This window comes from Oncorhynchus keta, chromosome 26, assembly GCF_023373465.1.
Source record: "Oncorhynchus keta strain PuntledgeMale-10-30-2019 chromosome 26, Oket_V2, whole genome shotgun sequence".
Classification (NCBI taxonomy): Eukaryota; Metazoa; Chordata; class Actinopteri; order Salmoniformes; family Salmonidae; genus Oncorhynchus; species Oncorhynchus keta.
Window position 1 is genome coordinate 44499494 of NC_068446.1, and position 25621 is coordinate 44525114.

The 25621-nt window shown below is 42.7% G+C and overlaps 1 protein-coding gene across 1 annotated transcript; it reads right to left on the minus strand.

Moving 5' to 3' along the window:
• Positions 1 to 3774: 3774 nt before the first annotated feature.
• On the minus strand, positions 3775 to 23672 carry LOC118376164 (acyl-CoA Delta-4 desaturase-like). Its single transcript, XM_052481044.1, is given in 15 exon segments — positions 3775 to 5814; positions 5948 to 6073; positions 6534 to 6613; positions 7021 to 7117; positions 7279 to 7376; positions 9335 to 9411; positions 9535 to 9595; positions 10169 to 10294; positions 10644 to 10745; positions 13261 to 13458; positions 21396 to 21506; positions 22207 to 22250; positions 22253 to 22517; positions 22607 to 22701; positions 23509 to 23672. Coding segments are annotated over 13 exon segments (1362 nt in total). The 5' UTR covers positions 22443 to 22517; positions 22607 to 22701; positions 23509 to 23672; the 3' UTR covers positions 3775 to 5762.
• Between the last annotated feature and the right edge of the window lie 1949 nt (positions 23673 to 25621).

Genomic DNA, 25621 nt, shown 5'->3' on the forward strand with positions numbered 1-25621 from the left:
TAAATGCTTTGACTTTCAACGTGGCACCGTCATGGAATTCCACCATTACAAGTCAGTTCGTCAAATTTCTGCCCTGCTAGAGCTGCCCGGGTCAACTGTAAGTGCTGTTATTTTGAAGTGGAAACGTCTAGCAGCAACAACAGCTCAGCCGGTAAGTTGTAGGCCACAGAAGCTCACAGAACGGGACCGCCGAGTGCTGAAACGCGTAAAAATCATCTGTCCTCTGTTGCAACACTCACCACCGAGTTCCAAACTCCCTCTGGAAGCAACGTCAGAACAAGGACTGTTAGTTCGGGAACTTGATGATTAAATGGGTTTCCGTGGCCGAGCAGGCGCACACAAGCCTAAGATCACCATGCGCAATGCCAAGCATCGGCTGGAGCGATGTAAATCTCGCTGCCATTGGACTCTGGAGCAGTGGAAACGCGTTCTCTGCAGCGATTCATCGTCCGACGAACGGATTTAGATTTGGCGGATGCCAGGAAAACGCTACCTGCCGCAATGCGACAAATGGGAAAGGAGTAATGCTCTTGTGGGGGGGGTTTCATGGCTGTAAAGTTTGGTGGAGGAGGAATAATGGGCTAGGCCCAGTAGTTCCAATGAAGGGGAATCTTAACCCTACAGCATACAATGACATTCTAGAGGATTCTGTACCTCTAACTTTTTTATTTGACCTTTATTTAACTAGGCAAGTCAGTTAAGAACAAATTCTTATTTTCAATGACAGCCTAGGAACAGTGGGTTAACTGCCTGTTCAGGGGCAGAACAACAGATTTGTACCTTGTCAGCTCGGGGGTTTGAACTTGCAACCTTCCGGTTACTAGTCCAACTCTCTAACCACTGGGCTACCCTGCCACCCCACTTTGTGGCAACAGTTTTGGGGAAGGTCTTTTCCTATTTCAGCAAGACAATGCCCCCCCCCCCCTCCCCCTCCCGTGCACAAAGCGGTGCCACTCTTCAGGATTGAAGTCTGTGGGTGTCCCGGAGCAGGCTGATACCCTGTATCATCGACCCAAGATCCATAGGTAAGACTGTACAGAGCATATAAGTATGGCCCCTAATCCAATTCTGAAGTCTGATACATCAACAGTGGGATTTCAACAGTTGTTTTTATTTTTGTGTCAAATTAAATATGGCCTGTTCCCATTATTTGTATCCGTTTGCATCACTTTCAATGGGGAACTTTTATTTTGAAGGCAAACTGTAAATTCCACTACTGGGACTATTCCTTATTGTGCTAGCTTCACATAGGTGTGCATTCCCGAAGTCAGTTGCCTCCCGCAGTTGTAGGCGATAGCATGCTGCCGGCAGTATCTAAAGTGGCCAAGATTTTGTGGTTAAGGCTAAGGTTAGGTTGAACTCACATTGTAAGAAGATAAATTGTAGAAATAGGCAGCCTGTATGACTTTGTGGCTGTGGTAAATAGTGACGAATTAGAATTAGCACATGACACGTATGGGTTCATCAACAACAGTAATGTGTAATCTGTGAAAATTGTACAATAAAAATACCCGGTAAATTAAACTAGTTACCCAGCCAAGCAGATACCACTAGTAGAGTGATTTTGGTTGTGAAATGCATTAGTAAAAATGCACTTGGGGATCCCGAGTTGCGCAGCGGTCTGAGACACTGCATCTTAGTGCTAGAAGCGTCACTACAGACCCTGGTTTTATTCCAGGCTGTATCACAACCGGCCGTGATTGGGAGTTCCACAATTGACCTAGCGTCGTCCAGGTTAGGGTTTGGCCGGGGGGGTATTTGTTCTGACTTGCCTAGTTAAATAAAGGTTAAATAAAAATAGGATAAAAAATGAAAAGATTTGACCTTTAGAACAAAAAGCAATGTACCACTTGGCTGTAAATGGAACAGAGAGGACACTTGAATCAGGCTAGTTACATCTGACCTGTCCCAATTCACCTTCATAACCTAGCCTGGTGTAACCTGTCCCAATTCACCTTCATAACCTAGCCTGGTGTAACCTGTCCCAATTCACCTCCGTAACCTAGCCTGGTGGAACCTGTCCCAATTCACATTCATAACCTAGCCTGGTGGAACCTGTCCCAATTCACCTTCATAACCTAGCCTGGTGGAACATGTCCCAATTCACCTTCATAACCTAGCCTGGTTGCCTCAAGCTGTCCCAATTCACCTTCATAACCTAGCCTGGTGTAACCTGTCCCAATTCACCTTCGTAACCTAGCCTGATGGAACCTGTCCCGATTCACCATTATAACCTAGCCTGGTGTTACCAACCTGTCCCAATTAACCTTCATAACCTAGCCTGATATAATCTGTCCCAATTCACCATTATAACCTAGCCTGGTGGTACCAACCTGTCCCAATTAACCTTCATAACCTAGCCTGATATAATCTGTCCCAATTCACCTTTATAACCTAGCCTGGTGGAACCTGTCTCAATTCATATTCATAACCTAGCCTGGTGGCACCAACCTGTCCCAATTCACCTTCATCACCTAGCCTGTTGTAACCTGTCCCAATGCACCTTCATAACCTAGCCTGGTGGAACCTGTCCCAATTCACCTTCATAACCTAGCCTGGTGGAACCTGTCCCAATTCACCTTCATAACCTAGCCTGGTGGAACCTGTACCAATTCACATTCATAACCTAGCCTGGTGGCACCAACCTGTCCCAATTCACCTTCATAACCTAGCCTGGTGGAACCTGTCCCAATTCAACTTCATAACCTAGCCTGGTGGAACCTGTCCCAATTCACCTTCATAACCTAGCCTGGTGGAACCTGTCCCAATTCATCTTCATCAGTGGGTGCGGTTCCCCTTTAAAGGAGATTCGCCATATCAACATCTCGAGTAAGGCCAGATTCTGTTTCAAGAGACACCCAACCCTTCTCTAAAGCTAGCAAGCAACACATTGTTTTATTCATTTTTCAAATAGCTTTGGTAATTAAATTATATTTATTAATACATACTGGACATTAACTGAACTCTACTCAACTTTAATTTTCATAACAATTCTTAGCTTGGTTAGTCACACTGCACGTTTGTGGCAAGCTAAAGAAGGAGCTAGCTAAGCTAGCGAGGTGTTTTAGCAAGCTTAATGAAAACTCTTGCTTGCAGTTGAAGACATATTTTCCTCTGTCACCAAACAGGTTAAAAACATATTTTAATCAAATGTTATGAGTGTTTAGTCAAATAACTTTTCCTTCTGAATAAAATTCTAAATTGTCAGTTGGAGCCGGGGATGGGGCTCGGGACACCAAGGATGGACAGTAGATATATTTACAAATATGTTCTATGTTCAAGTGCTTTTCGAAATATACATCTTGTTTAATTTTACTGTTTCATAAGTGGCAGATGGGCTATACCTCAATGGCGGCATAATTTATTTTCCACGACAACTTGTGCATACAAAACACCACTTTAGAAACGTAATGCTGGGTACTAGAGGTCAATAGAGACTCAACCAGTGGAGGCTGGTGGGAGGCGCTATGGGAGGAGATGATCATTGTAATGGTTGGAATGGAACAGTATCGAAGACATGGAAACCACATGTTTGACTCCATTCCATTAATTCCATTCCAGCCTTTACAATGAGCCCATCCTCCTATAGCTTCTCCCACCAGCCTCCATTGGACTCAAACGTATCGTTCAGGGTAGAGAAGGTTGTCAGGTGCAAGTGTGTATTTTACACATATTTTACAAATATATTTACATGTTAACTTATATTTTGTGAACTTTTTAGTTGTCATTCATTATTTTGTTGTCAAACTTGTCAAAGTATAGGTCTGAACTTGGTAGTTTTATGCAATGGATTTTAATGTAGCCTAGCAACAGTATTCAGGTAAAAGGCAAACATTTCAATTCATTAAAATATGGCAAAATATATTTGGTAAATTATTTTACTAGCTACCACAGCACGCTATCAAAATGTATTTCCAGATATTTAAAGATATAAACATATTTGTAAAAATATAAAAAAAGGCCAATTTTGTAATATGTCGATATATTTAAATATATGTAATATAAGGCTTAAACATATATCTAGATATCTGTCATTTACATATACGTAAATACATGTACATACATGTTGTTAAAATATATAAATGTATTTTTTCCGTTTGGGGAGGAATAGTTTATCTAGTCACCAATGATGAAGGCCAGGCGTTTCGGTTGTTTTCCTATCCCGCATTTCGATAAACTGACCTCAAGTTGCTGATATAAGCGCTTTCTCACACCATGATTATAAACATAAATATCCAATAAGTCCAAAATCAATTCCCAACCATGTGGATTGACTTCAAATGAAATAATCGCCAACAATTATTCTCATCAGCAGTTATTAGCGTATTTTAAGGACATTATCGACGTACATATTTTACTTGTTCATTGCCTGGTATTAACATTATTATGGGAATGATAGGTATTTTATGTAAGAAAATGTAACACAATTCAGAACCAAGTAGGCATTTTAATTTGCTATAGAATAAATTATGAGGATATGGCTATTGCAAGCGCCAACATCCCTCTAAACAAAGTTGACAATCCCAAATTGCGCACCTTCATTAAGACACGTGAAAAGAACCGAGGCGCAGCCCGGAAAAAAAACACAACGGAAAGCATCTCCATAGTAACGGACAAATCCACTGTCACACATTGTGTATGAGAGCTGGGTGAAGATGTTAAAGTTGTTCTGGCTGATAAGAGTGTATTTACAGGCAGAGACCTATTCGACAGTGTTAGAATATGACTCCGAGTAGCTCCGCTTTTACATGAACCTTGTGGAGGCGGAGAAGCGCATCTCTCCAGATACTGAAGTCTTAACAGAGATGGATAAAAGGTGTTATTTCTATAGTAAATGAAAATAGGCGAGCCATTAGTATTCTGAAAATAGTCTATATTCCACCCTCTACATTTTCGGATACAAAAATGCCTATCATACCCATTTGTTAATTAACAGACAACGAAGACGTCGTGAAATATTGTTGTTGATTGATGTTGTCTTGTTATGTAAGGACGAGACTGTTTCACTATATATCCCCCACAACCTTTCAAGGTTGAAGCATTCTTCTGAGACGGCATAATTATGTCAGATGGCTGTCTATCCTGTCTATCCTGTTTTTCCATTTAAAATGTGACGCTAATTTGCAGGTTTTGCAGAAAATATTGTTGTCTGCAAAGAACATCCCAGCGGGGAATTTCAAGCGATAGAGATGTTTTATTGTACACTTATATTGTCTGCTTTGATTCATAGTCTTTCCCCTTTAAGTGTCCTAATTGCCCCATTTATATAACCTCCTGTGATCAGGGATTGAGTCTGTTGGGAGGCGATCAGCTTGAGAAAAACGAGGTGTAAAATCACTGATCTACAAATAGAATTCCCTGCCAAATAATAATTTTTGTGAAATTAAGATTCATATGCTGCGCCTCCCCTGGTTCAGGCGATCCCTCCACCAGAAACGAAGGGACAACCAGACTGGAATGACTGAGACTTGTGTCAATTACAGAGCATTTCCTAGGATTTTCTGCCTGCATCAAACCCAGTGGATAATGCTGGAAATATAGGTCAATAAAAACGTTTTTATTTTTTTAAACGCCTGGCCCTACTATATAAACCCTCTATTTATGCTATGGATCCCCATTCACTGCTGACAAGGATTAAAACAATTATATCACAATAATGTTTGCAGCGATCATTATCATCAAAAACATCTAGGAAATGTCCTCTCTGTTCACAGGTCGTTAATCTGCGATGGATTAAATCCCGTCCAGAGTCAGGAAGGGATTTATTTATGGAGATACGCATCCAGCCACAGATCCCCTTACTTCTTCAGTGACCTGGAGAAGAACAGAGGTGGATAAAGAACCAGGTAAATCACATAGGAGACTGAGAGCAGCAGGTATCACCTTATGATGTACAATCTATTCCCAGAGGAATAGCACTATACAAGTATTCATTAAAACACTTTACCTGACAACATCAGTCATGCCTTTCTGCAAAGTCTTGACCTGGTAGGGAACGCCATGCTTCTCACACAAAGCACGAACCAGAGGAGCCACCAGGTGGTAGTTATGACGGGGCATTGTAGGAAACAGACTGAAAGACAGAGGGGGAGAGAGAAAGACAGGCAGAGAGAGAGTGGGGGGGGAGGAAGGAGGGAGAGGGGGAGAGAGAGAGAGAGAGAAGAGAGAGAGAGAGAGAGAGAGGCAGAGAGAGAGAGGCAGAGAGAGAGAGGCAGAGAGAGAGAGGCAGAGAGAGAGAGAGAGAGAGAGAGAGAGAGAGAGAGTGGGGGTAGAGAAAGAGAGAGATCAGACACAATCAGAGTTTTTCAGAGAAACCTCCATTTCTGAGTAGGATTGTATCGATATTGTATCTAAACACTATTACGAGGTAGAGTATTTAGTACAAACAACAAGTTATATTTAAGATCGAACGAAGCTGAATACTTAAACTAAAACTATAACTTGAGTATGTCAATGCCCTGATAAATGACCATATAAACACAGTATATACTGTTTGACAGACAACAGTAAGGTGGGATATTTGTTTCACTTACTGGTGTTCAATCTGAAAGTTGAGGTGTCCACTGAACCAGTCGTTGAAGGTTGACTGTTCAATGTTGCAAGTAGCACTCAACTAAGACCAGAGAAAGAGACACGTTACAGCTCCCTCTGCTGGAGAACTATAGAAGGCACAGCCCCGGAAAACACTCCTGGACCTGTACTCAGGACTGCTGTTCCCGGATCAGTTTAGCCTTTTAAGATTATAATGAATAGGAATGTATGGACAGGGGGGACCTGATCCTAGATCGGCCCTCCTACTCCAGACAAGACCCAGTTGTCTAGTAATGACATGTTACCTGCATGGTGAGCCAGTCCTGGTGTCAAGTAATGATGACATGTTACCTGCATGGTGAGCCAGTCCTGGTGTCTAGTAATGATGACATGTTACCTGCATGGTGAGCCAGTCCTGGTGTCTAGTAATGATGACATGTTACCTGCATGGTGAGCCAGTCCTGGTGTCTAGTAATGATGACATGTTACCTGCATGGTGAGCCAGTCCTGTTGTCGCTCGTGATCCATCTCCATAGGAAGGTGACTCATCTGGGTCACCCATACAAACCAGTGGCTTTCCAAAAACCTATATACAGTACAATATTCACAATATAATTATTCAGCCACAATATTAAATTACATTATTACATCAAGCACAGCATTGTGTTGTTTTCTAATACTGTAGATAGTTTGAATACAACGAATGAATGAGTTAATCTTTGAGCTCCCTCTCAGTTCATACTTTACCTGACGAAGCTGATCAATGCTACTGAGCCAAAGAAACCAAAGAAGGGATAGTAACAGCAGAAGAAGCGAAGGTAGAAAGTCATCGACCACGCCAGATCCTTCACAGGAGACAAAGATTGGTATTACAGACAGACATGAACACGCCAGATCCTTCACAGGAGACAAAGATTGGTATTAGGCCAGACATTATACATCTGGGGTTCCTACACAGACATGACCACGCCAGATCCTTCACAGGAGACAAAGATTGGTATTACGGACAGACATGACCACGCCAGATCCTTCACAGGAGACAAAGATTGGTATTAGGCCAGACATTATACATCTGGGGTTCCTACACAGACATGACCACGCCAGATCCTTCACAGGAGACAAAGATTGGTATTACGGACAGACATGACCACGCCAGATCCTTCACAGGAGACAAAGATTGGTATTACGGACAGACATGATCACATCTGGGGTTCCTAGCAAAGCAACAATTATCACTGTTGATTAGGAAGCTAGACATTTCTGATGGTACAGTCAGTGTTAGTGGTATTATGCTCGCTAGCTTTAGTGAGCAACGAACAAGGATGTAGTGCCCCCAGGTGTTCGCATAATCATAATACTAATAATAATCATAATCATATCTATCCCGCCCTGCCTTTCTAAGGCCTTCGAAAGCCAAGTTAACAAACAGATCACAGACCATTTCGAATCCCACCGTACCTTCTCCGCTATGCAATCTGGTTTCTGAGCTGGTCATGGGTGCACCTCAGCCACGCTCAAGGTCCTAAACGATATCATAACCGCTATCGATAAGAGACAGTACTGTTCAGCCGTATTCATCGACCTGGCCAAGGCTTTTTACTCTGTCAATCACCACATTCTTATTGGCAGACTCAACAGCCTTGGTTTCTCAAATGACTGCCTTGCCTGGATCACCAACTATTTCTCAGACAGAGTTCAGTGTGTCAAATCGGAGGGTCTGTTGTCCGGGCCTCTCGCAGTCTCTATGGGGGTGCCTCAGGGTTCAATTCTCGGGCCGACTATTTTCTCTGTATACATCAATGATGTCGCTCTCACTGCTGGTGATTCCCTGATCCACCTCTACGCAGACAACACCATTCTGTATACATCTGGCCCTTCTTTGGACACTGTGTTAACTAACCTCCAGACGAACTTCAATGCCACACAACTCTCCTTCCGTGCCTCCAACTGCTCTTAAATGCAAGTAAAAAATAAATGCATTGCTCTTCAACCAATCGCTGCCCGCACCTGTCCACCCGTTCTGACTTAGAACACAACTACAAATAGGTGTAGACTGTAAACTCTCCTTCACTTTAAGCATCTCCAATCCAAAATTATATCTAGAATCGGCTTCCTATTTCACAACAAAGCATCCTTCACTCATGCTGCCAAACATACCCTTGTAAAACTGACCATCCTACCGATCTTTGACTTCGGCGATGTCATTTACAAAATAGCCTCCAACAATCTACTCAGCAAATTGGATGCAGTCTATCACAGTGCCATCCGTTTTGTCACCAAAGCCCCATATACTACCCACCACTGTGACCTGTATGGTCTCGTTGGCTGGCCCTCGCTTCATATTCGTCGCCAAACCCACTGGCTCCAGGTCATCGATAAGTCTTTGCTAGGTAAAGCCCCACCTTATCTCAGCTCACTGGTCACCATAGCAGCACCCACCCATAGCACACGCTCCAACAGGTATCTCTCTCTGGTCACCCCCATTATTATTGCCTTACCTCCGTTATCCTACCTCATTTGCACACACTGTATATAGACTCTTCTATTGTGTTATTGACTGTTGTTTGTTTATTCCACGTGTAACTGTGTTGTTTGTGTTGCACTGCTTTGCTTTATCTTGGCCAGGTCGCAGTTGGAAATAAGAACTTGTTCTCAACTAGCCTACCTGGTTAAATAAAGGTGAAATAAATAAATAATATATATATATATATATATATCTATAATTACTCTCTCATGGAAGCCCTTACGTTCCAGATAAGAATGAAGAGGATTAAGTCTACATTTAGTTGGTATGAAAACTCACCACCCAGTCTCTTTGTGAAAACATGGTCCGGAATATCTGGATGTTGAAAAACACTGGAACGATTAGTGGAGGTCCAACTGGAACACAGAAGGATAATATTGGTATTACATACATTACATACAGTGGTCTGTCTTTTACCTGTTCAATGGAAGTTGATGTGATTCTATACAGAAATCCATGAAACGTGTTCAGCAACTTACTGAGGAAGAAGTACTGGTGTTGGTGATGGTAGGGCATGTACTTCAACTTCTTTATACCATACTGCAATAGACAGAGACAAGGAGTCAGATGGGTCTTACACAGAAACACGAATACCGTTTTAACACGACTGAGACAAACCGTTACATGGATATTATTACACGGTTATTTCATGAATATTACATTAAATTAATGAGCTATTACATGGATATTTGAATATTACATTAATAATATTACATGGTTATTTAATGAATATTACATTAATAATATTACATGGTTATTTCATGAATATTACATTAATGAACTATTACATAGATATTTGAATATTACATGAATATTTAGATTATTATTCAAATATGACAGGAAGTCAGATGGGTCACAAAGCACTAAGTTTTTAAAATATTTTTTTTAACAAGGCAAGTCAGTTAAGAACAAATTCTTATTTTCAATGACGGCCTAGGAACAGTGGGTTAACTGCCTGTTCAGGGGCAGAACGACAGATTTGTACCTTGTGGGCTCGGGGATTTGAACTTGCAACCTTCCAGTTACTCGTCCAACGCTCTAACCACTAGGCTACCTACTAGGTTGTGAGTCCAGTTGGGGCAGGAATCACAAATATACTATAGTGATAACTACCTCTACAGGCTGTTTGTCTCCCAGGACGAAGACATGTAGTGAGTTGATATCAGGATCTTTACGAAAAACGTTGGGCTTAGCGTGGTGCTGGAAGTGACGATGGTTCCACCAGTTAGCAGAGGCACCCTGGAAACACACAGCTACTGTTACTTATTAATGGTACACACAATTACACTTACTATAACTTACACCTGTTGGACACGACACAAAATAAGGCTAATGTATAGCAGTGAACTTGGAAATGTAACACTGCTCTGGTGAATGTAGGAAAGTGAAAGGGACAGTTTCCTGAACAAAGACTTAACATAGTCCTGGAGTAAAATGTTCTTTCAAAGCTGATTATCCATTGAGAATGGTTTTCAGTCTAGAACTAGGTTTAAACTGTGTCCGGCCGGTTAACTCATCCAAAGAGTAGCAGAAGATCCACCTAAAGAAACAGTATTGTCAAATGTCCAACCATTGTCCAGCAGCCTACCTTTAGGTGTCCAATGACAAACTTGTGCAGTATGTGATTCCAACTAGATTTCTTGCAGACTGACAGGTGGCCATAGTCATGCTGCAGCCAGCCAGCTTGGGCCTGAGAGGGAAAAAGAAAGGCAGAATTTGAACAGTGTCTGAAAGATGGTTTGGTAACCTTATCTCTCTTCTCCCTCTTTTCCCCTGCCCCGCTACAAAGTTTCTCCCTGCAGGCAGTCACTGAGTCCGAGGTACTAAGGGAGCTCCTGAGACTAGACCCCAAAAAAACATCTGAGTTTTGGGTCAGATGGTTTTAGACCCTTTCTTCTTTAAGGTTGCTGCCCCTATCATCACCAAGCCTCTCTCTGAACTTTTGAACCTGTCTCTCCATTCTGGTGAGGTTCCCGTTGCTTGGAAGGCAGCCACAGTTCGTCCTTTATTTAAAGAGGGAGATCAAGCTGATCCTAACTGTTATAGGCCTATTTCTATTTTGCCCTGTTCATCAAAAGTGTTGGAAAAACTTCTCAATAATCAACTGACTGGCTTTCTTGATGTCTATAGTATTCTCTCTGGTATACAATCTGGTTTCTTTTCAAGTTATGGATGTGTCACTGCAACATTGAAGGTCCTCAATGATGTTACTATTGCCCTTGATTCTAAGCAATGTTGTGCAGATATTTTTATTGACTTGGCCAAAGCTTTTGATACGGTAGACCATTCCATTCTTGTGGGCCGGCTAAGGAGTATTGGTGTCTCTGAGGGGTCTTTGGCCTAGTTTGCTAACTACCTCACTCAAAGAGCACAGTATATAATGTCAGAACATCTGCTGTCTCAACCACTGCCTGTCACCAAGGGAGTACCCCAAGGCTCGATCCTAGGCCCCATGCTCTTCTCAATTTACATTAACAACATAGCTCAGGCAGATGGAAGCTATCTTATCCATTTATATGCAGATGATACAGTCTTATACTCAGCTGGCCCCTCCCTAGAACTTGTGTTAAATGCTCCACAACAAAGCTTTCTTACCGTCCAACAGGATTTCTCTGTCATATGGTTTGGTATGAAGAATGCCCCACTCCCTACTGGTGTGATTACTCTGAGGGTTTTGAGCTTCAAGTAGTCACCTCATACAAGTACTTTCTAACCCTGATTCAAATGACCATACTAACTATGCTAGATTACGCAGACATCATTTATAGATCGGCAGGTATGGGTGCTCTCGAGTGGCTAGATGTTCTTTACCCTTCAGCCATCAGATTTGCCGCCAATGCTCTTCATAGGACACATCACTGCACTCTATACTCCTCTGTAAACTGGTCATCACTGTATGTATACCTGTTGCAAGACCCACTGGTTGATGCTTATTTATTAAATGCTTCTCGTGATGCATTGTTGTCTCTACCTTCTTGCCCTTTGTGCTGTTGTCTTGTGCCAAATAATGTTTGTACCATGTTTTGTGCTCCTGCCATGTTGTGTTGCTGCCATGTTGTGTTGCTACCATGTTGTTGTCATGTTGTGTTGCTACCATGTTGTTGTCATGTTGTGTTGCTACCATGTTGTTGTCATGTTGTGTTGCTACCATGTTGTTGTCATGTTGTGTTGCTACCATGTTGTTGTCATGTTGTGTTGCTACCATGCTGTTGTCATGTTGTGTTGCTACCATGTTGTTGTCATGTTGTGTTGCTACCATGTTGTTGTCATGTTGTGATGCTACCATGTTGTGTTGCTACCATGTTGTCGTCATGTTGTGTTGCTACCATGTTGTTGTCATGTTGTGTTGCTACCATGTTGTTGTCATGTTGTGTTGCTACCATGTTGTTGTCATGTTGTGATGCTACCATGTTGTTGTCATGTTGTGATGCTACCATGTTGTGTTGCTACCATGTTGTTGTCATGTTGTGATGCTACCATGTTGTGTTGCTACCATGTTGTCGTCATGTTGTGTTGCTACCATGTTGTTGTCATGTTGTGCTGCTACCATGTTGTTGTCATGTTGTGTTGCTACCATGTTGTTGTCATGTTGTGTTGCTACCATGTTGTTGTCATGTTGTGTTGCTACCATGTTGTTGTCATGTTGTGTTGCTACCATGCTGTGTTGTTGTTTTCGCTCTCTGTTCATGTAGTGTTGTCTCATGTCGTGATGTGTTTTGTCCGATATTTTTAAAAATTATTATTTTTTTAAAATTATTATTATTTTTTTCCCAGCCCCCGTCCCCACAGGGGGCCTTTTGTCATTTGGTAGGCCGTCAATGTAAATAAGAATTTGTTCTTAACTGACTTGCCTAATTAAATAATGGTAAATAAATACATTTAATTAATGAATTAAATTAAATCTTAAACCTAACCTAAACCCTTACCCTAACCTACATTTTAATCTATTCGTCTAATTCTAACCTTAATCCTAACCCTAACCTAATCCTCTAATTCTAACCTTAATCATAAACCTAATCTAATCCTCGAATTCTAACCTTAATCCGAAACCTAACCTTAATCCTAACCCTAAACTAATCCTCTAATTATAACCTTAATCCTAAACCTAACCTTAACCTTAACCCTAACCTTCGATCCCTATGTCTAACCTTTGAATCTGCCTGTCAAATATCTTCTTGTACTCCCTAATAATACTGTAATGGTACCTGAGACGTGGCCAGCATGATGGAACAGAGCAGTGTGAGGCTCCAGCTGGTCCCCCAGACCCAGAGCAGGCCCAAAGCCAGGGCCTCTAGTAGCAGGATGTGGCCCAGGTAGAGGCTGAAGAACAGGGGGCGGGCACGGAGGAGACCCTCCTTTTCCACACGGTCACGCAGGGCCTGGAAGTCCTGCACCAGTACTGCCTGTATGGGTTAGAGGTGATCAATAATCAATACAGGCGTATGAAGTCTATCTCAATGAATCTGTCCTTGATTTCTGGAGGCGAGGAGATAGCAGAAAGACAAACTGTGATAGAGCCAAGTAGATGAACCAAGAGGATGGATGATGATGGTAGAGAGATGAGAATTGAGGGAGTGGAGGGGAGGAAGAGGACAGGAGAGGGAGAGGGATAAGGACAGGAGAGGGATAAGGACAGGATAGGGATACGGACAGGAGAGGGATAAGGACAGGAGAGGGATAAGGACAGGAGAGGGATAAGGACAGGACAGGAGAGGGATAAGGACAGGAGAGGGATAAGGACAGGAGAGGGAGAAGGACAGGAGAGGGATAAGGACAGGAGAGGGAGAAGGACAGGAGAGGGAGAAGGACAGGACAGGAGAGGGAGAGGGATAAGGACAGGAGAGGGATAAGGACAGGAGAGGGATAAGGACAGGATAGGGATAAGGACAGGAGATGGAGAAGGACAGGAGAGGGATGAGGACAGGACAGGGATAAGGAGAGGGATAAGAACATGAGAGGGATAAGGACAGGAGAGGGATAAGGACAGGAGAGGGATAAGGACAGGAGAGGGATAAGGACAGGAGAGGGATAAGGACAGGAGAGGGATAAGGACAGGAGAGGGATAAGGACAGGAGAGGGATAAGGACAGGAGAGGGATAAGGACAGGAGAGGGATAAGGACAGGACAGGGATAAGGACAGGAGAGGGATAAGAAGAGAGGGATAAGAAGAGAGGGATAAGAACAGGAGAGGGATAAGGACAGGAGAGGGATAAGGACAGGAGAGGGATAAGGACAGGAGAGGGATAAGGACAGGAGAGGGATAAGGACAGGGATGACGACAGTGTAAATTGAGAAGAGAAACCTGTAGAGAAGAAGAAGAAGAATAGAATAAAACGTTATTGTCCATATCCAGGATGGACATTTTAGTTTGGCATAACTTTCATTAAAATAATCACATACACATTACACTGAAGTCTGAAGGTGACATACACCTTAGCCAAATATATATTTTCACAATTCCAGACATTTAACCAGGTGGCAGGGTAGCCTTGTGGTTAGAGCATTGGACTAGTAACCAGAAGGTTGCAAGTTCAAGCTGACAAGGTAGATACTTTTGTACCCGTTTCCTCCAGCATCTTCACAAAGTCCTTTGCTGTTGTTCTGGGATTGATTTTCACTTTTTGCACCAAAGTACGTTCATCTCTAGGAGACAGAATGCGTCTCCTTCCTGAGCGGTATGATGGCTGCGTGGTCCCATGGTGTTTATACTTGCGTACTATTATTTGTACAGATGAACGTGGTACCTTCAGGAGTTTGGAATTTGCTCCCAAGGATGAACCAGACTTGTGGAGGTCTACAATTTTTTTCTGAGGTCTTGGCTGATTTCTTTTGATTTTCCCATGATGTCAAGCAAAGAGGCACTGAGTTTGAAGGTAGGCCTTGAAATACATCCACAGGTACACCTTGACTCAAATTATGTCAATTAGTCTATCAGAAGCTTCTAAAGCCATGACATCATTTTTAAGAATTTTCCAAGCTGTTTAAAGGCACAGTCAACTTAGTGTATGTAAACTTCTGATCTACTGGAATTGTGATACAGTGAATTATAAGTGAAATAATCGGTCTGTAAACAATTGTTGGAAAAATTAATTGTCTCATGCACAAAGTAGATGTCCTAACTGACTTACCAAAACTGTAGTTTGTTAACAAGACATTTGTGGTTGAAAAACACGTTTAAATTACTCCAACCTAAGTGTATGCAAACTTCAGACTTCAACTGTACATTCGCACAGCATACACAATTAAATCAGTTTGTCCATCATGTTGCATACACTAACAACATAGAGGACATTGATACATTCACTCACAATGACCACGTGAGGATTCTGACCACCATCTTTACCAGACTGTCATATTGAACGTGAGGATGCTCTCCACCATCTCAGATTACCAGACTGTCAAATTGAACGTGAGGATGCTCTCCACCATCTCAGATTACCAGACTGTCACATTGAACATGAGGATGACCCCTTTAATTTCCTGATTAAGAACAGACGTTGCCTTGCTTTAAAACAAATACAGTCTGCATTCTCTGTAAAACTCAGTTTCTCGTCAATTTCTGTCCCTGGATGTTTTAAAACACTCAACCCCCTCTACTGGTTGGTCGTTCAGAGACAGTGGTTGGGACATTAGTGAGTCGTTGCCATCAATGATCAGCTCCTTTGTCTATTTCACATTGATGTGGAGGGCACTTGACCGACACCAGTCGTGAAGGTTGTTGGTCTGTTTATAATAGCTGTCCCCATCTGACGAAGCATCTTTAAAACAACAAAAAAAGCTGCTATAGCCATGTCCTCCGCATACATAAAAAGGCTCACGTTGTTTCCTCGGATCTTTATCTCATTAGTGTAGATAGAGAACAACAACAACAATGGTGAAAAGACACATCCCTGTGGAGCCCCTGTGTTCAGGGTCAGTTCATCAGAGAGGGCCCCATTCATGTGGAGCCCCTGTGTTCAGGGTCAGTTCATCAGAGAGGGCCCCATCCCTGTGGAGCCCCTGTGTTCAGGGTCAGTTCATCAGAGAGGGCCCCATTCATGTGGAGCCCCTGTGTTCAGGGTCAGTTCATCAGAGAGGGCCCCATCCCTGTGGAGCCCCTGTGTTCAGGGTCAGTTCATCAGAGAGGGCCCCATCCCTGTGGAGCCCCTGTGTTCAGGGTCAGTTCATCAGAGAGGGCCCCATTCATGTGGAGCCCCTGTGTTCAGGGTCAGTTCATCAGAGAGGGCCCCATTCATGTGGAGCCCCTGTGTTCAGGGTCAGTTCATCAGAGAGGGCCCCATTCATGAGGAGCCCCTGTGTTCAGGGTCAGTTCATCAGAGAGGGCCCCATTCATGAGGAGCCCCTGTGTTCAGGGTCAGTTCATCAGAGAGGGCCCCATTCATGAGGACCCCTGTGTTCAGGGTAAACAGACAGCGGGGCATCTGGGCATATAGACAGGCTGGTATAATGTGCCCTAGTTATAGGGGCATCTGGGCACATAGACAGGCTGGTATAATGTGATCTAGTTATAGGGGCACATAGACAGGCTGGTATAATGTGATCTAGTTATAGGGGCATCTGGGCACATAAACAGGCTGGTATAATGTGATCTAGTTATAGGGGCACATAGACAGGCTGGTAAAATGTGATCTAGTTATAGGGGCATCTGGGCACATAAACAGGCTGGTATAATGTGATCTAGTTATAGGGGCACATAGACAGGCTGGTATAATGTGATCTAGTTATAGGGGCATATAGACAGGCTGGTATAATGTGATCTAGTTATAGGGGCATCTGGGCACATAGACAGGCTGGTATAATGTGATCTAGTTATAGGGGCACATAGACAGGCTGGTATAATGTGATCTAGTTATAGGGCATCTGGGCACATAGACAGACTGGTATAATGTGATCTAGTTATAGGGGCACATAGACAGGCTGGTATAATGTGATCTAGTTATAGGGCATCTGGGCACATAGACAGGCTGGTATAATGTGATCTAGTTATAGGGGCACATAGACAGGCTGGTATAATGTGATCTAGTTATAGGGCATCTGGGCAAATAGACAGGCTGGTATAATGTGCCCTAGTTATAGGGCATCTGGGCACATAGACAGGCTGGTATAATGGCATCTAGTTATAGGGGCATCTGGGCACATAGACAGGCTGGTATAATGTGATCCACATAGACAGGCTGGTATAATGTGATCTATATAGGGGGCACATAGTTATAATGGCACATAGACAGGCTGGTATAATGGATCTAGTTATAGGGGCATCTGGGCATATAGACAGGATGGTATAATGTGATCTAGTTATAGGGCATCTGGGCATAGACAGGCTGGTATAATGTGATCTAGTTATAGGGACATCTGGGCATATAGACAGGCTGGTATAATGTGCCTAGTTATAGGGGCATCTGGGCATATAGACAGGCTGGTATAATGTGATCTAGTTATAGGGGCATCTGGGCACATAGACAGGCTGGTATAATGTGATCACATAGTTATAGGGCATCATAGACAGGCTGGTATAATGTGATCTAGTTATAGGGGCATCTGGGCACATAGACAGGCTGGTATAATGTGATCTAGTTATAGGGGGGCACATAGACAGGCTGGTATAATGTGATCTAGTTATAGGGGCATCTGGGCACATAGACAGGCTGGTATAATGTGATCTAGTTATAGGGGCATCTGGGCACATAGACAGGCTGGTATAATGTGATCTAGTTATAGGGGCATCTGGGCACATAGACAGGCTGGTATAATGTGATCTAGTTATAGGGGCATCTGGGCATATAGACAGGCTGGTATAATGTGCCTAGTTATAGGGCACATAGACAGGCTGGTATAATGTGATCTAGTTATAGGGGGTATCTGGGCATCTGGGCATAGACAGGCTGGTATAATGTGATCTAGTTATAGGGGCACATAGACAGGCTGGTATAATGTGATCTAGTTATAGGGGCGTCTGGGCACATAGACAGGCTGGTATAATGTGATCTAGTTATAGGGGCACATAGACAGGCTGGTATAATGTGATCTAGTTATAGGGGCATCTGGGCACATAGACAGGCTGGTATAATGTGATCTAGTTATAGGGGCATCTGGGCACATAGACAGGCTGGTATAATGTGATCTAGTTATAGGGGCATCTGGGCATATAGACAGGCTGGTATAATGTGATCTAGTTATAGGGGCACATAGACAGGCTGGTATAATGTGATCTAGTTATAGGGACATCTGGGCATATAGACAGACTGGTATAATGTGATCTAGTTATAGGGACATCTGGGCATATAGACAGGCTGGTATAATGTGATCTAGTTATAGGGGCACATAGACAGGCTGGTATAATGTGATCTAGTTATAGGGGCATCTGGGCATATAGACAGACTGGTATAATGTGATCTAGTTATAGGGGCATCTGGGCACATAGACAGGCTGGTATAATGTGATCTAGTTATAGGGGCACATAGACAGGCTGGTATAATGTGATCTAGTTATAGGGCGTCTGGGCACATAGACAGGCTGGTATAATGTGATCTAGTTATAGGGGCACATAGACAGGCTGGTATAATGTGATCTAGTTATAGGGGCATCTGGGCACATAGACAGGCTGGTATAATGTGATCTAGTTATAGGGGCACATAGACAGGCTGGTATAATGTGATCTAGTTATAGGGGCATCTGGGCAAATAGACAGGCTGGTATAATGGGATCTAGTTATAGGGGCATCTGGGCACATAGACAGGCTGGTATAATGTGCCCTAGTTATAGGGGCACATAGACAGGCTGGTATAATGGGATCTAGTTATAGGGGCATCTGGGCATATAGACAGGATGGTATAATGTGATCTAGTTATAGGGGCATCTGGGCACATAGACAGGCTGGTATAATGTGCCCTAGTTATAGGGGCATCTGGGCACATAGACAGGCTGGTATAATGTGATCTAGTTATAGGGACATCTGGGCATATAGACAGGCTGGTATAATGTGCCCTAGTTATAGGGGCATCTGGGCATATAGACAGGCTGGTATAATGTGATCTAGTTATAGGGGCACATAGACAGGCTGGTATAATGTGATCTAGTTATAGGGCATCTGGGCAAATAGAAAGGCTGGTATAATGTGATCTAGTTATAGGGTATCTGGGCATATAGACAGGCTGGCATAATGTGATCTAGTTATAGGGGCATCTGGGCACATAGACAGGCTGGTATAATGTGATCTAGTTATAGGGGCGTCTGGGCACATAGACAGGCTGGTATAATGTGATCTAGTTATAGGGGCACATAGACAGGCTGGTATAATGTGATCTAGTTATAGGGGCATCTGGGCACATAGACAGGCTGGTATAATGTGATCTAGTTATAGGGGCATCTGGGCATATAGACAGGCTGGTATAATGTGCCCTAGTTATAGGGGCACATAGACAGGCTGGTATAATGTGATCTAGTTATAGGGGCATCTGGGCATATAGACAGGCTGGTATAATGTGATCTAGCTATAGGGGCACATAGACAGGCTGGTATAATGTGATCTAGTTATAGGGGCATCTGGGCATATAGACAGGCTGGTATAATGTGATCTAGTTATAGGGGCACATAGACAGGCTTGTACAATGTGATCTAGTTATAGGGGCATCTGGGCACATAGACAGGCTGGTATAATGTGATCTAGTTATAGGGGCATCTGGGCATATAGACAGGCTGGTATAATGTGCCCTAGTTATAGGGCATCTGGGCATATAGACAGGCTGGTATAATGTGATCTAGTTATAGGGGCACATAGACAGGCTGGTATAATGTGCCCTAGTTATAGGGGCATCTGGGCACATAGACAGGCTGGTATAATGTGATCTAGTTATAGGGACATCTGGGCATATAGACAGGCTGGTATAATGTGCCCTAGTTATAGGGGCATCTGGGCATATAGACAGGCTGGTACAATGTGATCTAGTTATAGGGGCATCTGGGCATATAGACAGGCTGGTATAATGTGATCTAGTTATAGGGGCACATAGACAGGCTGGTATAATGTGATCTAGTTATAGGGGCATCTGGGCACATAGACAGGCTGGTATAATGTGATCTAGTTATAGGGGCATCTGGGCACATAGACAGGCTGGTATAATGTGATCTAGTTATAGGGGCACATAGACAGGCTGGTATAATGTGATCTAGTTATAGGGGCATCTGGGCACATAGACAGGCTGGTATAATGTGATCTAGTTATAGGGGCACATAGACAGGCTGGTATAATGTGATCTAGTTATAGGGACATCTGGGCATATAGACAGGCTGGTATAATGTGATCTAGTTATAGGGACATCTGGGCATATAGACAGGCTGGTATAATGTGATCTAGTTATAGGGGCACATAGACAGGCTGGTATAATGTGATCTAGTTATAGGGGCATCTGGGCACATAGACAGGCTGGTATAATGTGATCTAGTTATAGGGGCATATAGACAGGCTGGTATAATGTGATCTAGTTATAGGGGCATATAGACAGGCTGGTATAATGTGATCTAGTTATAGGGGCATATAGACAGGCTGGTATAATGTGATCTAGTTATAGGGGCATCTGGGCACATAGACAGGCTGGTATAATGAGATCTAGTTATAGGGGCATCTGGGCACATAGACAGGCTGGTATAATGAGATCTAGTTATAGGGGCATCTGGGCACATAGACAGGCTGGTATAATGTGATCTAGTTATAGGGGCATCTGGGCATATAGACAGGCTGGTATAATGTGCCCTAGTTATAGGGCACATAGACAGGCTGGTATAATGTGATCTAGTTATAGGGGCATCTGGGCACATAGACAGGCTGGTATAATGTGATTTAGTTATAGGGGCATCTGGGCATATAGACAGGTGATGGTATAATGACAGGCTGGTATAATGTGATCTATAGGGGCATCTGGGCATATAGACAGGCTGGTATAATGTGATTTAGTTATAGGGGCATCTGGGCACATAGACAGGCTGGTATAATGTGATCTAGTTATAGGGGCATCTGGGCACATAGACAGGCTGGTATAATGTGATCTAGTTATTATAGTAGACGACTGAAGATGACACACTACGACTTGGTCCCCGGGTCTTCTGACACATTGTAGAAACTGTACAGCATTCAGTCTGAGAAGCATGTAATTCCCTATCAGCCAGAGAAAGACAGGCCTCACGTTGGTCCCCGGGTCCCTTCCTAAACCTACAGTATGTTAGAGTGGGAGTGATGCTGTGTCAGAGGGAGAGATGCTGTAGGCTTCACATTATGTAGCCTACAACGATGTATGTTATGGGTGTGATGCTGTAGAGGGAGAGAGATAAAGATGGGCCTCCTCACGTTTTTCCCCTGGTCCTGGCTGGGCTCTGTCGGTGTCAGCTCTCCAATCAGCAACGGCTTCAGAAACTTCCTGACAAAATTAGGATCGGGATGGAATGCGACAAATGCTTCCTAGAAATTAGAGACATCGATCAATATGCAAATGAAATATATGCAAATATCCATGCAAATATCCTCATGTCCTTTATTTGTCTCTCAGATAATTTAACAAATATTTTAAAAAGTACAAATAAATACTAAATAATTAACTGTGAGATTAGTTAAGAGATTATCATGAAATTAGGATCCAGCAATGTACGATCCACTAACAACTAGTGTAATATGTAATAGAGTCATAATGTACGATCCACTAACAACTACTGTAATATGTAATAGAGTCATAATGTACGATCCACTAACAACTAGTGTAATATGTAATAGAGTCATAATGTACGATCCACTAACAACTAAATATGTAATAGAGTCAACTCCACTGTAATATGTAATAGAGTCATAATGTACGATCCACTAACAACTAGTGTAATATGTAATCAGAGTCCATAACAACTACTGTAATATGTAATAGAGTCATAATGATCCACTAACAACTAGTGTAATATGTAATAGAGTCATAATGTACGATCCACTAACAACTACTGTAATATGTAATAGAGTCATAACTAACAACTAGTGTAATATGTAATAGAGTCATAATGTATCCTCTAACAGCTAGTGTAATATGTCTTACCTACAACATTATAACATTTGCAACAGTCTTCCTGGAATAACTTGAGAACATTTCACCAACAACTTCCATAGTTAGGCTACTGACCGTGGCATCTTCTCCAGCAAAGTGACTGATGACCCTGATGCCCCCGGGTGTCTCTTCGCCCACTGGGTAATATTATAGATCTTCCTGTCGATGACCAACCACTGGTCGCTTCTGTGGCAGTGCTTCTGAACCTCTTCCCAGGTGTAGACTGCACTGCCACCTCGCCCTCCATCGGGCCCAACCCCGTCACCCTTGGCCGGCTCGCTTGACTCTGTCTGCTGACCTCCGCCCCCCATCCTGGGTTCTCTCTGCTCCACTCACACCGTCGCTGTGTCGGCTGCGCTCTGTCCAGTCTGTCCAACTGAAACACACTGAGGACCAGTCAAATGCAACGTACAGAGATGAAGTCAGGGAATGGAATCAGAATCAGATCATGCTGTCTGAGTCAAGTCACACCTACGTGGTGAAATGGTGTGACTCTTCTACAGTTGGATGTTTATTGGGATGAGTCTTGTCCTGGAGGCAGATCTGAGAGATTTCCCCTAGATAAGCCAGCTGCAAAGTCAAAATTGGCTATATTAAAACATTCATAAAAACAAACATTTGCTTTTTGGTCTTAATTTAAGATTAGGGTTAAATTTAAAATCTGATTTGATGACTGTGACTGTGCTAGCTAGTGACCATTCTGCAGAGCTGCCTCCAGAACAACATTCATGACGAAAAAGGCTAACCTGCGATTCTTTCGCCAGAGGGAAGGGAGATGTTTTCCAGACAGCGTTGTACAACAAAATGTGTTGTTCAATTCAGTTGCTGAAAATATCGAATGACGAATACCTGTAGAGGCGCAAGAATGTCAGCCAGTCTGGGTCCTGTAATTCTGTGGAGTTCCTTTTCTACCAACATCAAATCATTAAACATGTCGCTCAAAATATCTAATAACGAAAACCTGTAGCATTCTGTATGGAGTTTATTTTCTATCTAATCTGTGGAGCATCGATGCGATTTGCCACGATGTTTATTTGTAACACTTTATTAGAATAGAGACAAAGAGCATTAAAATGTTCTCATCAATAAATAATAAAGAATACGGAGATGCGCAATTGTGTGGGCATGGATTCCTCTTCTGTTCCGCATGTTTCCCGAGTTTTATATAAAACACAGTGCAAACCTTTATGAGTGTTTCATGTTAATGTCTGTATAATGACACACATGATAAAATCCAATAGTCCATAGGCGTGTCATCCCTTGCACAAATCCCCAGGCTACATGACATTAAATTAAAGTAGATTAAAGTACATTTAAAGTAAATTAAATTATACAATGATGATGTGGGTACAGTATGAATAGAATAGCTGCACTCACCAACATTTCCAGATGTGCAATCCTCTCTCTCTTCCTCTCTCTTTGTCCTATTCATGCAGATATATTTACTTCTTTCTGATCACCCGTCTCATCATCTATCCAATCAAATCACCAGTAGGCTATTAACGGTATATTTCGTTACATAACTGACTGTAGCTCACTCTGGTCATTCACCCACCCACAAGTTCCCTAAACAATTCCATGCCGATCATTCGAGTCTCTCGTCCAATGGGTTTATTTCACTAGACCGCTGGCATATCTGCAATTGGTTCACAACAGTTTATTCGAATTGAATAAAAAAAAGTCCGTCACTATCAATCTGATTGGCCTTCAGGACTGTCAAAGGCTTGACTATTCCAACCAATCAGGACGCTCTTGGACGCCCTCACGCGAAGAAGATAGGACCGTTTGTGTTTTCTCCAACTCCAAGTTTAACATTTAATTCTTCACTTTAGTTACATACGTGTTTTTTTTAAATATTTTTTATAGATCCATCAATCCGTTAAATAAATGTAACCCGAGTCATCATTATCTAGTGGATAGAAATTAACTAAACCAAAACATTTTCCGTGCTACCCTTTTACAGTCACGAAGGGTTCATTTAACTGCGTTATTCGTGTAACGAGTTATAATCTACAGCCCATAAGGGTTAGCTATGGTATGGTGCGCGGACTTTGTACATTAATAAAATGAGTAAAGTCCCCTTGATATGGATTTTTCCTCCTGTTCTCTAAACGGAGTTCTTGATTTGCGTATCCATTTTCATTTCCCCGCACCACACTCACACGCCAGTAGCATCCACCACCAGTCACATACAAGATAAGAATAAACCTTCATACACTTCAATAACACTTTGCTCTAATGACTAACATCAGTAAGATGACCAGACTACCATATCATATGGAGCAATACCTTCTTACTCTACGGAGGCTTTGCATACGAATGCTTTCTCTGAGCAGGCCCCTTATGTCCCGTTGCCAAGGCAACACCTTATACATAAACCATAACATAATACATTAGTAGGCAATTACAGCTGAAGGACAGAACTATGTAAAATTATATAATACATAACTTTAATAGACAGGTGCGGAACTACATAAATTAGATATTTTAAAAAAGGCAATAGAGCAACACAGTGGAGGTGTCATAATACCCAGAAAACCTTGCGGTCAAACAGTGAAATGGTTCCCATTGTTTTCCACCATTAATTTTTCCCATGAGGGATTTTAGAAACACTGAACCAATGAATGGTGGGAAAATGATTGGAACCATTTCCCTGTTTGACTGCTAGGTTTTGTGGTTATTGTGACTTATACTGTAGTAGACTGAGCAAAAATATAAACTTAACATGTAAATCATTGGTCCAATGTTTCATGCGCAGAATTGTTAAAATTTTTATATACATATTAAAAGCTTATTTCTCTCAAATGTTGTGCACAAATATGTTTACATCCCCGTTAGTGAGCATTTCTCCATTGTGAAGATAATACATCCACCTGACAGGTGTGGCATATCAATAAACTGATTAAACAGCATGATCATTACACAGGTGCACCTTGTGCTGGGGACAATAAAAGGCCACTCTAAAATGTGCAGTTTTGTCACACAACACAATGCCACAGGTGTCTCAAGTTTTGAGGGAGAGTGCACTTGGCATCTAGACTGCAGGAATGTCCACCAGAGCTGTAGCCGGAGAATTTAATGTTGATTTCTCTTCCATAAGCTGCCTCCAACGTTGTTTTAGAGAATTTGGCAGTACGTCCAACCGGCCTCACAACAGTGGACCGTGTGTAACCACACCAGCCCAGGACCTTTACATCCAGCTTCTTCACCCGTGGGATCGTCTGAGACCAGCCACCCAGACAGGTGATGAAAGCTGTGGGTTTGCACAACCAAACCATTTCTGCACAAACCGTAAGAAACCGTCTCAGGGAAGCTCATCTGCAGTTCGTCATCGTAACTGACTTCAGTGGGCAAAAGTTCACATTCGATGGCCACTGGCATGCTGGAGAAATGTGCTCTTCAAGGATTAATTCCGGTTTCAACTGTACCGGGAAGATAGCACGATGTGGGCAAGTGGTTTGCTGATGTCAGAATTGTGGACAGAGTGCCC